General features: G+C 48.5%; 1 protein-coding gene across 3 annotated transcripts in view; it reads right to left on the bottom strand.

Moving 5' to 3' along the window:
• Positions 1 to 3,245: 3,245 nt before the first annotated feature.
• The window catches only part of GBF1 (golgi brefeldin A resistant guanine nucleotide exchange factor 1), a 109,195-nt gene continuing 99,300 nt past the window's right edge, over positions 3,246 to 13,140 (bottom strand). Inside the window, exons 28-40 of one of the 3 annotated variants that reach the window (XM_031053065.2) lie at positions 12,712 to 12,806; positions 12,107 to 12,260; positions 11,668 to 11,890; positions 9,892 to 10,055; positions 9,335 to 9,581; positions 8,732 to 8,931; positions 7,666 to 7,816; positions 7,168 to 7,298; positions 6,706 to 6,807; positions 6,021 to 6,134; positions 5,613 to 5,790; positions 5,267 to 5,404; positions 3,246 to 4,917 (exon numbers count right to left, since the gene is read on the bottom strand). In XM_031053065.2, the coding sequence (XP_030908925.1) occupies positions 4,631 to 4,917; positions 5,267 to 5,404; positions 5,613 to 5,790; positions 6,021 to 6,134; positions 6,706 to 6,807; positions 7,168 to 7,298; positions 7,666 to 7,816; positions 8,732 to 8,931; positions 9,335 to 9,581; positions 9,892 to 10,055; positions 11,668 to 11,890; positions 12,107 to 12,260; positions 12,712 to 12,806 (2,184 nt within the window). In that variant the 3' untranslated portion in view covers positions 3,246 to 4,630. The remainder of the gene's footprint in view (positions 4,918 to 5,266; positions 5,405 to 5,612; positions 5,791 to 6,020; positions 6,135 to 6,705; positions 6,808 to 7,167; positions 7,299 to 7,665; positions 7,817 to 8,731; positions 8,932 to 9,334; positions 9,582 to 9,891; positions 10,056 to 11,667; positions 11,891 to 12,106; positions 12,261 to 12,711; positions 12,807 to 13,140) is intronic. The other 2 variants (XM_031053067.2, XM_031053066.2) reach the window with 2 other exon arrangements.

Genomic DNA, 13,140 nt, shown 5'->3' with positions numbered 1-13,140 from the left:
TGGAGCTGCAGCCCCGAGCAGCCTCTGCCGCCGTTGATTCGGGCAGCAGGAGCGGGCTGCAGGGCGCTGCCGCCACCCCTCAGCCCGTGCTCCCTCTGCCCGTGTCCAGAAGAGTGCGGGCAGCTCCAGCGAATGTGGCCCAAAGGGCACTGTCTCAGTGCTGGGGTGAGCTAGGACGGGACAGCCGGGCACTGAAGACCTTGCTCAGTCCCCTCTTCCTCCTGGGAAGAGGGTTAACATGGGCTCAGCCCTCCCTCCTGAGGACAAAGCCCAGTTTACTCCCTTGTCTCCCCTGACCTTGTGCCCTCACTAAATGGCTAAGAGACACCTCAGGGGCCTCACACTGCAAGCCACTACCTGTCAGCACCATCCCGACCTGGCCAGCCTGCCCTCTCCCTTCCCTAACACTTTCTACAAACGGCTCTCAATGAAGGGTTATATTTAGCAGCCACCCACCAACGCTGCTGCCCAGAGAAATTTTTCATGGAAAACTTGAGAAGAGGAAGCATGACTTCCCCAGCAAGGCCACAGCAGCACCACATCCCTATCAGCTCGGCAACAAACCACCCTCCCACCCGGCAGCTGCTTGCAGGCTTGCTTCCAAATCCCAAAGCATCCGGTGTAGCCATGGCCCCGGAGGGGTTGGTGCTCAAGAAGCCGACGGCTTTCTACTTCCTCACACCTGGGAACAGCACCGGCCCTGGCCGCCCGCGAGAGGAGCTCTGGGTGCCCACCACCTCACCCGGGCAGGGGTTATGCAACCGGAGGAGTATTGCACACTGGGACTTGTAGTCTTGGGGGATCTCATATTTCTCCGCCCTGAATCACGCTCCAGGTAGCTCTCCGGCTCCGGGTCTGTCCTTGGTGCTCAGCACATCACATCCCTGACCTGCTGCAGGAGCTGCACTCCAGAACTTTGCTCCGGAGCCAGCTGTGCTCCCAGAGCTGCCTCTGCGCTTTGCCTGCTGGCGGACCCTCCCTTTCCCGGCAGCCACTCGGCCGCGGGGCCAGGCGGCGTTGGGAGCGCTGCCGGGCAGCACAGGGCCAGCAGTGCAGCTGCTGCCGCCTGCAGCAGCCTTGGCGGCGCTCAGGTCGTGGTCGGGCCGGGGAGAGCAGCACAGACCCGGCGGCTGCCACCCGCGCACTGTGCGTGTGTGTAAAGGAGCAGGGCACCGAGCTTCAGGCCCTGTAACTGGCACTTGTAGGAGTGAGGGTAACTGCCGAAAACATACTTCACACAGACCAGGTCTTTTAAGTATGCTCAGATTCAGTTTGAAAATTGATGCTAAAGGCAGCATTGATTCACGTTTCAATGCCAAATTTGCTTTAAATCCAGGGCTTATCTTTCCACAGGGTTTTCTCACACTAGGAAGCTTCACACCAAGGAGGAAAACACCAGCTCCACGTAGCACATCCTACTAACACCCACTAAATGCCAGTAGTTATTTCTGTTTTGTTTCAGTGGTGGAAGTTCTTCATGTAAATAGGAATAGAAGGTGTACATAAATCCAAACTAGAGTGATGTCTGTCCAGCCCCCTCTGAAAAACAGTGAGTCAGACCTGTAAGAATGGGAAAGAAGTCCAAACCTAGAAAAAGTATATGCTGGGACAAACCTGAAGGCCAGTGTTGTGAGCACTGCTCCTCCCCAACAGTCTCTGGCAGTACTATTCTATGTAATTTAAGTTGCAAATAGGGTTCAAGAGCTTTCTGATAAAAATATGTATCATGGCACATGCTGTCAGCTGACTCCTTTCTCCTTCCCATTCAAACACTGCCCCTGCTATTTTGTCTCTGTAACACATGAAACCTCATTATTGCAAAGTCCAAACAATGTTCAAAGATATTTTTTTTTGATTTTCCAGTCCATATCTATTCACATGCTTTGCAGTCAAGTGAAAACTGTTTAAAGTGCAGTTCTGTCTTTCCAGTAGACATTCTTTCCATTCCAGTCCTGCTTCCTGCAGTTTCCTCGGGTGGCTTTTGCTTTGCACTGCAATTGTCTGAAATAAGATGCAATGTTCTCAGTAGAAACTGGGTTTGCAAACACTGAACAACTGTCCGAAGGCAGCAGGAAAAACTGAGCTTTGCCATCGGCTAATATCACTCCAAGAGGCTGAAGGATCATCCGGGGATCAGAGGGCAGCAGTGCTGATATCAAAGCACTTGACAGCTGAGCAATGGTTTACAAAGAGTTAACCATCTAAAGGTTTCAGTGAGTATTTTGGAGACAGCTCAGAAAAACAGAGCTGTAAACAGAAGCAAGGATGCAGAAATAGAAGGTGGGGAGGTGGACTGGATACAGAAGGGCCATGGACAGCACAAGGATTCAAATACGTGAATGAAGACATCTAAGGGCTGGAAGACCACAATTTGGAAGCAGTGGCAAGTGAGGAAGTGAAAACATTCCAGGATTGGTGGAAATGGACTAAGGAACTGGGATTTATTAACAGACTTCCCTAGTATGTGAATTACTCTCCCATTACACAATATTTAGACCTTTGCTCAAGCAATTCAAACATACTCCAAGTTTTTGAACCCTTTATCAAGTTCATAGAAGTGTCTTGGAATCCTTGTGATAGGTAAGGCATTGGTGCCTCACGCAGCTCCAGGGGAACTGTGTGGATTTTGCCACAAGACAAAGTAGAAAACATTAGGAGGGAAGTATATGGGGTTGTCAATATCCATGGCAAGCATTAGTCCTAGAAGAGCCCAGGATCTCTCATGCCCTCTTTCCAAGTCCAGATCCTGTCAGTGGAAACAAGGATTTCTTTCTCATCAGATGGAAAATGCTTTTCATTCAAGCCAGGTTGTCACCAGGGTCTGTGTTCTGGCAGCGTGCTGAGATGCTGCTGGGCACCTGCTCCTCAGCCCTAGCCTCTGCCCTCAGTGCTGGCAGTGTGTGAGCAAACACCAGCGTAACACCAGGAGTCTTACAGCTAACACTGAACTGTTACCAGAAGCAATAGCAATCTAGCTGCTGCAGTTCTGCTTTGTTTATGATGGGAATCATTTCTGCTTAGCCCCTTGATGGCTGGTCTCCACTGCAGCTCCCCCATGTGCTGACCATCTGTTAGGGCAGGTCTCTCCGTGGTCCATGCAGACACAGCAATGCTCTCTTGGAGGATCATGGTACATGGAGCTGGGGGAATGGCAGGTGGGCACACCACCTTGGCAACTAAACTCCACTCCTCCCAAAGCTCTGAGCTGCAGAACCATGACAAAAAAGTAGTGCAACACTGGAACATTCATTTACAGGATGTATTTATTACACTGTAAAAAGTCTGTTGGATTTGTAGCCATTTACTCTTTATGTACACTGGTTGTACTCCCACCCCAACCATAGGTTCCTCTCAGTACAGTATACATGGGGTTGGGGTGCCACTGATGGCCCTCCCAGTCACCAGCGTGATTTCCAAGATTGGTATTATTGAGCATTTAGCCAACTAATGGAGAGAGGAGGAAGAATGGAAACACAGCACTTGCCAGGCAGCAGCTCTGCTCTGGGCACCAGGAGTGGAAGAGTGGGACATCCTTGCTGCAGGGCTGAAGCACTAGAATGACTACCAGAGCCTCCGTTGTGGGGGTGTTCTAGGTGGAGAAGGTGGTGAGCTCCCAACAACTAGACGATGCAGAAGGGTGCAGTCCCTGCAGAGCTTCCAGGAGAAAGCACTGCAGACTTACTGGGCATCTGTCAGCCAGTGCCGCAGATCAACGCATCTCTAGCTGATGAGGAAGTTCTCCTAAGGAATGGGGCTGGACACCAGAGGCCTATGCAGCAGCAAGTGGCGGACAACTCAGCACTGCTGTGCACCCCAGGGGAGTGGCTCTTCAGGCACTGTTTGAGACATAGCCACAGTGCTCTGCTCTCAGCTCATGGGACTCTGCATTTCCTTCTCATCTGCTCAGCTAAGTAGAGCCTTCTGAATTTGCTCTCCAGCCAGAAACCCTGATTACATTTATAGCAGGGAAGAAAGCAGTGCTGCCCCTACCAGACTCCCTGGCTACCTACTCCCTGTCTGGCATGGGGATTGCTGTTATCCATGTTGCACAAGGAAAGCATGTAGCTACAGCAGACAAGAAGCCCTATGTAGTAAGCTGGGAGCTGCACTGTAAGCAATCCACATTTCTACACAAAATTCTCAATCTGCTGAACCCAGGCATGCGCAGAGCCCAAACAAAGCAGTGCGACCAGAAGCATGGGCAGGAAAGCTAGGGAATGCCTGGGGAATTGCCCAGGGACTGTAATGAATAATCTGAGAGGCAGTCCTGTACTGCAGCCCCTCTCTGGTGTGACATCAAAGACTTTTCCCTCTTCACTAGATGAACTGGTGGCAGCTTGGTCCCAGGCTGCTAAGTGTGGGCATTGCCTGGCCCCTGAGATTGTGAAGACAGGAAGAAGACTGATCAGTGGAACTGGGCACCCATCCAATACAAAGATTTCTAGGCAAATTTCTAGGTGTTTGCCACAAGAAGGGAGCAGAATGTGATGCTCCAGGGGGATTTGTGGCAGCAGCCCTTCTCAGGTTAGCATCATCTTCTAAAACAAACATGCCCGCTACCAGAGAACATCTGGACAGCACCCTCCACCCACAGAGCTTCCTCAGCAGACAGTTCTCAGACATCCTCAAACTAATTGACTTCAGAGGTTGCCATGGGATCAGTGGGCCGTGGAGTAGCTAGGAGGGGAACAGGAGATGTGGCTTCAATTAGGGCTGGGTTGAGAATGATTGGAAGAGTCATAGGTGGCACCCCAACCTGCAGGGGAGAGGCAAGAGGTTGCAGTATGAGTGGCGGCTGTGCTGTCGTAGGAGGTATGTCTGTAACTGGGCTTGTCTTAGCTGGAGCTGATGCTGGGAAAGGAGGTGAGGGAGAGCTGCTGATGGTGGATGAAGCAGGTGCAGTGGCTCTTTCAGACTCTGGAAAAGGAAAAGACAAAATATATCCTTACACAAGGCCCTGATGAAGCCACCTTTCAGTTCAAAGCTAAGTAGGGCTGAAGATCGACTCAGGGTCCTTTTCAGACTTGCCCCTTCCACATGTTTTCTTAGAAGGCCCTGAGGAGCAGGTGCCTATCACAGACATTCTTCTCTAACTTCTCCCCACCTCAATAACCTCAGCAAGAAGGCAACAACATATCAATTTGGAAGCACAACAATTCCACAACACCAGAGGCCTGGTCACTGCAGATTACACTAAACCAAATAAAAGCAGACTTATGCCACCATGCTGGCAAGATGATTCTGGACAGAAGAAAAGGGGACTCACCACTGGTACCTAGTTCACAGGGCTTCTCCAAAGGAGCCAAGTGGGTAGCTGGTCTCACATCCCCTGTAGGAGAAGGAGGCAGGGCAGACACTAGTGACTTTTGATGCTGTTGCTCCATTGGTATGGTGGGAACTGGATCTAGAAAAAGAAAACAAGCAGTGAGCCCACATATCAGTTTGCTCACTCCTTTTGCCCACCATCAGTTTTCCCTCCTTGTGCCAAGCTCCCACAGCCTCCTGCAAATATAATTTCATTAGCACCCAGGCACTCTGGCAGCTGTGTACTGGACAAGGTGCAAGCACTGAGTCCAAGACCTGTTTTTTTAAAGTTTCTCAGCCCTTCGTACCTTGGATGACTGTCTGTTTGAAAAGCTCATCCCGCAGCCTAGGTAAGAAACAGTCAATCCTTTCCCATGTGATCTCCCAGAGATCCGAGTATCCCGTCCGTGAGTCAGCACTGTGGAATATCCCAGCTGTATCCATTACAAGCAGCATATTCTTCAGAGACTCTGGGATGGCCTCCAGCTGTAATCAGAAGCACTCCTTGAGTTACAGAGAATGTACATATAGCAATGAAGAAAAGCTCAAAATAGCTGATGGGCTGCCTTGGAAAGAGAGGCCAAGGGCAGAAATCATGGAAAAAAATGGTTTTGGAATTAAGAGATTAAAAAAAAAATCCAACCAAAGTACTTGTCAAGTCCAAAAATTGATGAACAGCTGTTCAAAGCCCCGCAGCATCACTTTCAGCATCTTACCAGTAAATCACTGGAGCCAGCATGCATGTATTTGTCCATGAAGTCCAGGATTGTCAGCCACAGGGCAGCAAAGGTGGTCAATGAGAGCAGGGGGGAGAGATGTTGTAGAAACACCTAGTAAAAAACCAAACCATAATTACTGTTAACAAGTAGCTTCAGGGCTGCTGCTCACAGCTTGACAAGCCAGTTGTGCAAATCTATAATTCCCCCTCCTTGTGGCAGGCTAGAAGCACACACAGGGCCAGCATGAGGATGTCAGAGGAATCCATTCTTCTGAGCTACACATAAAAGAATGGATATTGTCTCCTTTGCATGAGGCCACTGCAGTCTGCATCACCATGTCTTCCAGCCCTTCCAGGCTCTCTGCCTTAGGTCAGTACTATCAGCTTGTGACATACATTATTTCACCACTAGAACAGACTGTCTTCAACCAGTGTTGAGTGAAATACTTCATAAGGTACAAACTCCTTCCTGACAATTCTTCCAAAGGCCAGGATCATGGAGACAGTTCTGAAAAAAAGTCATGTCCCAACAGCAGAAAGTGGTGAAGCCCAGCACTGGAGACAGTGAAGCTAGCAAACTGACACCTATCCAGATCAGAGATGCTGAAAAGCTAATAGAGCAAACTGTTTGTCTTGAGGCACATGTTTTCCTCTGAGCTTTCAGAGAGCAGAAGCACACTCACCTTGGAGAGCAGCGTTGAGGCTCTCATCCGAGTTTCTTCCATCCCACCAACATCAGCTGGGCTGATGTTCTCGAGTAGCTTGGTTAGCAGAGGGAACAGCACCTATGGGGTAAGATACACTGGCATTTCAGAGCTGACAAAATGACTGATGAGATTTGCACAGCCTTACAGGAAAGGAGCTGGCTTTTGGGACTAGTGGCTTCTAGGCAGAGAGCATGGGATAAGCAGTGAGAAGTGGAAACAAGTGGACTCATTTCAACAATCCAAGAGGCTCCCTCAGAAGTCTAAGCAGAGAAGAACTTTTCACAAGATCAGAGTAGGGAATGCCTTGTCTGTTGTGGTGAGCAGACTGCTCAGGAAGATGATCCTAAAGTAGGACACCATTCTGCCACTCCTGCACCCAGCTTTGCTTTTCATGACAATGCTGTTCTGCCTACATTCCCAGCCCAGCCAGGAGGTTACCTTGTTGAAGCAGGACTCCCATTCCAGGGCATCCAGGGCCTGCAGATCATGTACCAGGAGGGCTCGCTGCAAGTAAGTGAGTGCCTGCATCCGTACCTGGCGTCTGGCATCACAGCACAGCCAGGCAATACCTGCAAGACAGGGATTCAGGGCAAAGCCCAAGCAGAAGTGTCATATCCCTACCTCCCCAGTCTAGGGTGAAAAGTCTAACGAAGATCAAACACTCTGGGGAAAGGAAAAGAATAAACATAAAAACGTTATATTTGCTCCAGGCCATAGACTGGGAATCTACTGTCAGCTCCAGAATCAAGCTGGCAGCTAACTCATGCTAAAGGTACCGTACTAGATCTGCTCCATGTTTTTTTTCAATTACAGCAGACCCTAAAACCCACCTCTGCCTGCTTTCTGCATTTAGTTTTTGGCTACTAAACGTTACCAAGTGCTGCTGTTATTCTGGAACTGTCTATGCTCACTCTCATCACAAGGGGATGGCTTTACCTTGTAGCAAAGGACACCAGCAGTTGGACCACAGTGTTCGGGAATCTGCTTGGATTTTCTTCCCTGCTGTCTCTAGATGGCGTTGCTCCTCTGCCCAGGAGCTGTAGATGGTGGCCGCCCGCGTGTGCAAGGTGTGCATGAGATCCAGGAGCTGCAAGTCAAGCATCACATTAAGCAACACATAGAACTTAAATTTTTGAAGCAGTCTTGGTCTCTGCTCTTCCCCAAACCAATGTGAAAACACCCGGAGCTACTCAAGCCTGCTTCCTGTGTGTACATAACCATGTATAGCTATGGAGATGGTGTCAGGCTCTAATGTTCGTGCCCTCCCTAAGTAATCAAGTGCCAAGCATCTTCAGCAAGATCTATGTCAGTTCACTAGCCATGTTACTCCCATCTTCCAGGAACAGCATCCCAATCTTGCTAGGAGAAAGAATGGAGCCTTTCCTGGCACAGAGCATTGACTAGCAGCCAAAGGAGGAAACAGTGATTCAGCTACGCTGCCCAGGGACAACTCTCTGAAAATATTTTTCTTTTTAACAAAAAAAAAACTCATGAAGGACAAGCAAAGCTCCCTGAGAAGAGCTCCACATGGGCAAATGACAGCATTCTGGTCACTTTACTACTTGACTGAGGCCCAACAGCCTGGCAGTCAACAGGCCCACGCCTTCACACCTTTGAAGTACCACCTGGAAAGAGAAATTACTCCCTCATCCCAGTACCTCAGCCCACAGGGCTTTCTCCTCTCCACAAGCTCAGATGCCTTATCAGACACCCCACTAATCTTACATGAACCTTATGCCATCTATCTTACCTACTGTAGTGACTCAGCTCGAGACTCCTCGCTTTTCAGAGTTCTCTCTCCACTATTATTTTGCTTTTCTCTATCCAAACTGCAGTGTTCCTCTTTCAGTGCAGAACCACACTGCCATCAGAGTCACCCTCTGACATCTAGTGCTCACTAACCTAAGATGCAGCCTCCCCTTGCCTCATGAAGAATCCCAGTGACTCCCTATAAGGGCCCCAAGTATGGGAAAGGAGAGGAGGAAATCCTTGCTATACTTACGTCCTGACTAACCTGTAAAGACACAGTGTGGTAGCTGGCAGGGATGCTCTCATCCTCATCCTCATCACTATGTGTGTGTGCCTGGTGCTGGCTCAAGACCCGGGATCGCCGTGTGGAGCTCTCCTTTGGCTTTTTTTTTAACCGACTGGATTTACTGTCATACCTGTGGCTCTTCCCCCTCTTTTCCTGGGACTTGTAGCCTAGACAGTGAAAAGTAGCAACATATGATGATATACACACTCCACCATGAAATTTTTTGCCTTTCAATGCACACAGAGCCACCTTTTGATATCCCCAGCAGAGGGAGGGCCCTGTCCTGTAAAACGACAACAACGCACTTGAAGATGTACCCAGCACTCCTTCAGGAACAGCCTTCAGGAACAGCTGATACTGCTACCTCCACATCAGCTCCAGACCTCTCCCTCTCTATCCAAGGGAGAGGGATAAGACTAAGGTCCCTGCTGCCAGTAGGAGCCAGAACACTTTTCTCACAGCAGACCACCTACTGAACACTGGAGACTCATTCCCTAACAGTATACTTCTTTTCTTGCCGCCTGGCTACCCCAAGCCCAATCTTGATTGTCAAACCAAGGGCTATCTTACCCCCATTCAAGCTTGCCTCCACAAAGATGCGGATGGTTTTGACACAGAGCTCAAAATTCTCAGGTGTAACGTGGGCAGCATCTCGCACGATGAAGGACAGGGACTCCACACACTTCATGAGAGACTTTGTGTCGTGTGGGCCCAAATCCAGCCCCACAGTCAAGCTGTACTGGTTGACAAGAGGAGATGGCCCCAGCCTGCTGAGTCCAGCTGTGGATCTTGAGGTGTCGATGTCATCTTTCCCCACCTGCAGGGTATAGCAAGAGAGTTGCAGGAGGGGGTAGCGTAACAAATGGAACCTTAGGCACATGCTTAAAGGGAATTTCTTCTTCTGCTAACAGACAACACTTCTGAGGGATCTGTTTCCCTTTTTAACTAATTTGCCTCCAAGCTTTCTCCTCTTCATCTGCATCTCCTCTCCATCCTCTCTTTACAATGTCAGTTCATCTTAGCTCTCTTTTGTACTATCTTACTCTTTTTCTCCCTACCACACCCTCTGCCCACAACCATGCTAGGAGTAGTCTTCCTCAGGCACCAGAAGCCCATTGGCTACTCACCACTAGCCAACCACTGTTCATGACATCCACATCTGTCCCTGAGCGATGCATCTTGCCTGGTTTCCCATGGTCTGTGTACACCTCCGAATCAGAGGTGTAGCCACGGTCCAGGCTCATGTCACTAGGATGACAGGAGGAGGAGACCTCGCTGTCTGACTGAGCACCTTCAAGACAAAAGGCATGGGTTTTAGATGAATGTCAAGTCAACAACTTGGAAGAGTAGCTGTGGGTAAGGGAGAAGCAATTCAGATTACTCAGATCAGCGTCAGCTAGAAACCACCAGTGGGCCCTAGAAGACACTGTACCAGGCCTCTTCTCCTGTGAGAACTATGACAGGAGCATGCACAGAAGATAGCAGGAAATAGATCTTTGATACTATCTCCCTGCAGGTGTGCTGGGCCTCCCCCTCAGAGGGAAGAAGCTTTCCATCCTCTGGTATATCATGTGTCAGCCTGACCATGGTTTTAAAAAGGGCATGGAGTGCAACGTTTTGACCCTGGGGGAAGAATCAGATGTGCCACACAATTTAAGAACCACTGAGGTGCTAGGTTCACCCAAGACAATTAAAAAAGCACAACATGGAATCACATGACTCACATAGGGCCTCAGCTCCAAGTAATACTGGTAAAATATCTCTCATGAACAGCAATCTACATTACCATGTTCTATACCTGTCAGATCTACCTTCCCTCACCTTTAGGATAACCTTAAAATTCATATCGCAAGCACAGCAGCCTTTGCAAGGGCCAAATTTAAGCCACTGGTATACTGTTATTTAAAAGAAAAAAAATCCTCCTCTCCATCATTCAATATTACCTAGAAACTCACCAGCAGAGAGACAGACTTGCTGTGAACACAGTTTACCAAACTTTTTCAGAGGGAACTAATGTTTTGATGTGCAAAGTGCCACAGTCAAGTAGCTTACTCAATCAGCAAAGGCAGAAACAGGAGAAAAGAAGGTGGGGGGGGGGGGGGGGAAAGATGGGAGAAGACAGCCCAGCATTAGCCCAGAAGGCAAAGGCCACAGGAGTTTTGCAAAATCAATTTCCTTTTGTCTGTCAAGCACAAAGCATCAGGGTCCAGCAAGGAAATTCTAGAAAAGCAAAGAGGAAAAGAGAGGCTTCTGGAAAAGCCTTTTCTTACTGTTTGCTTTAAAAGTTTGAAGCTGTCAGGCTCACATACACTGCCAGCTGGCTAAAGCAAAAGAGAAGCAGTTTGCTGAAAAGACTGTCTTTCTAAAACAGTTAAGACAAGTGGGAAATAGTGCTTTGGTCTAGGCACTCTGAACACAAATGTATTCGGAAAACAGAAAAAAAAACACCACCCTTTATGAGATCCTTTAAACTGGGACAGAGTCAGTGCCACAAAAAGAAGCAAGTATGACAGAACAACAGCTGGATTTACATTACACACCCAGATGAGAGATTAAGCCTGTATTACCCAAGGCACCAGACCACAACCAGCACAAAATGCTTCTTGGGTAGAGCAAAGACCTCCTACAGCTGCTACAGCTGAGATCAGTTTTCCTCTCACTGCTCCCTCAGGGATGAGCACCTGGACTGCTGCTCGCTGAGTAGGAAGAGATGGCAGAGTAGACACAAGGACAGACCATGGGGTAGGACTGAACAGCAGGTGCTAGTCTTTAATCTTGCTAATGTAGTTTAATATCAGCTTTGTTTTCTTGCAGTCCCCTTTGCTAATTGAAAAGCTTGAGGAAGCAGCTGCTTATCTGGCAGGCAGGCATCAGATTTCCTAGCAAAAGCTGGTCTGTCTTACCTGTGTCATTATCTGCCCTTGCTGTAACCTGCAGGGCTGCAGGTGGCTTCACCCCAGACCCAATACACTCCAGGAGGGTGAACAGCGTGTACCAGTCATCCCCAGAGTGAATGTTGGCAGCATTGGTCTTCAGGAGTTCATGGAGGCCGTAGGCAACCTCATGGCTAACTCTGGACAGTACATTTGGCTTCATCATGAGCAGGATACGTAATGAGAGGAGAACCTGGCAGAGAAGGAGACAAGAGTAACAATCCCTATTATTTACACTCCATTCTCCAGCAAAGTCCCTCTTCATTTATTTAGGGCTACTTACAACTGCTGCTTGTTGTTATCTGCAGCACAGACAGGTTAAATGTGGGTCCACCCAACAACAACTGGTTTCTTGTGTTGCCAGATGTGGCCACAAAACCCCAGTAACCAACTTTCCAAAATCCCTTACCTGTGCACTGATTTCTTCCCGGCGAAGCAGCCGAATGGCCAGTCTCAGGAGCCCCACCACTGCCCTCTCCACCAAGAAGCAGAAATCCATTGCATGGACACAGAGATGATAGAGGTGGTCTCGGACAGTTTGCCAGACACAAGTCACACGGTCCCTAGCCACAACAACAAGGAGGGAAAGGGGAAGATGAAAGGAGATGAGACAAGCAGGATCTAGCTACCTCTCCCTGAGCTCCTGACAAGCCAATATTTCTTAATTTCAACAAAAATCACCAGCCGCGAGATAGAAGAACAGACACATAGAAACAACAAAGCCATCACATTTCTTATTTACTTCTTTACTTGCAAAGCAATCAGGTGGGAGAATTCTCCCTCCAGAGTTTAGTTTATATTCTCCAAATCTCAGGATATCAAGCAATAATTCATGGGCGAATGGCCCCTCTGTTTGCACATGGTAGAGTGGAATTGCTAAGCCCTGAAATTACAGCCACATGGTGCTTCAGCTGGCAAATCAAGCACATAAGGAACTCATTCCCTGGACCCAGGCAGCAGCTGCAGTAAAGTAGGGACATTTACACTGAATCTGCATGTATTTCAAGGTCATACCTATTCTCCAGCACAATCCTCAGAAGCATCTCCAAGCAGAAGGCAGCATCTTCTTCATCATATGTCTCCTCATCAGGAGTCACAGAGATTAGAGCCTAGGAAAAACAGGAAATGTCTGTGAATCACAAGCCCCTAAAACTGGGGGACCAACAAGTGATGACCAACAGAATGGCTTGAGTCTGGGCATAACTGCACTTCACTGTCTGGAGAGGTCATGCACAGTCGATCAAAAATGCATTGGACAGAGGTCAAGCTAAACATAGAAAATTATATTTTTTTATTATGCAAGATGAACTTAAAAAATATTAAACTGATTAATTCTTTCAGATGGAGAGGAATTGTGAAAGCCAACAGCTTCTTGATAAGAATACTGTGAAGTACAGAAAAGGCAAATACCTAGGAATAACTACAAGTACTGGAACTATTCCT

This window comes from Melopsittacus undulatus, chromosome 4, assembly GCF_012275295.1.
Source record: "Melopsittacus undulatus isolate bMelUnd1 chromosome 4, bMelUnd1.mat.Z, whole genome shotgun sequence".
NCBI classification, from domain to species: domain Eukaryota; kingdom Metazoa; phylum Chordata; class Aves; order Psittaciformes; family Psittaculidae; genus Melopsittacus; species Melopsittacus undulatus.
Note: the sequence above shows the minus strand (reverse complement) of the source record. Positions and strands in the feature narration are given on the sequence as shown.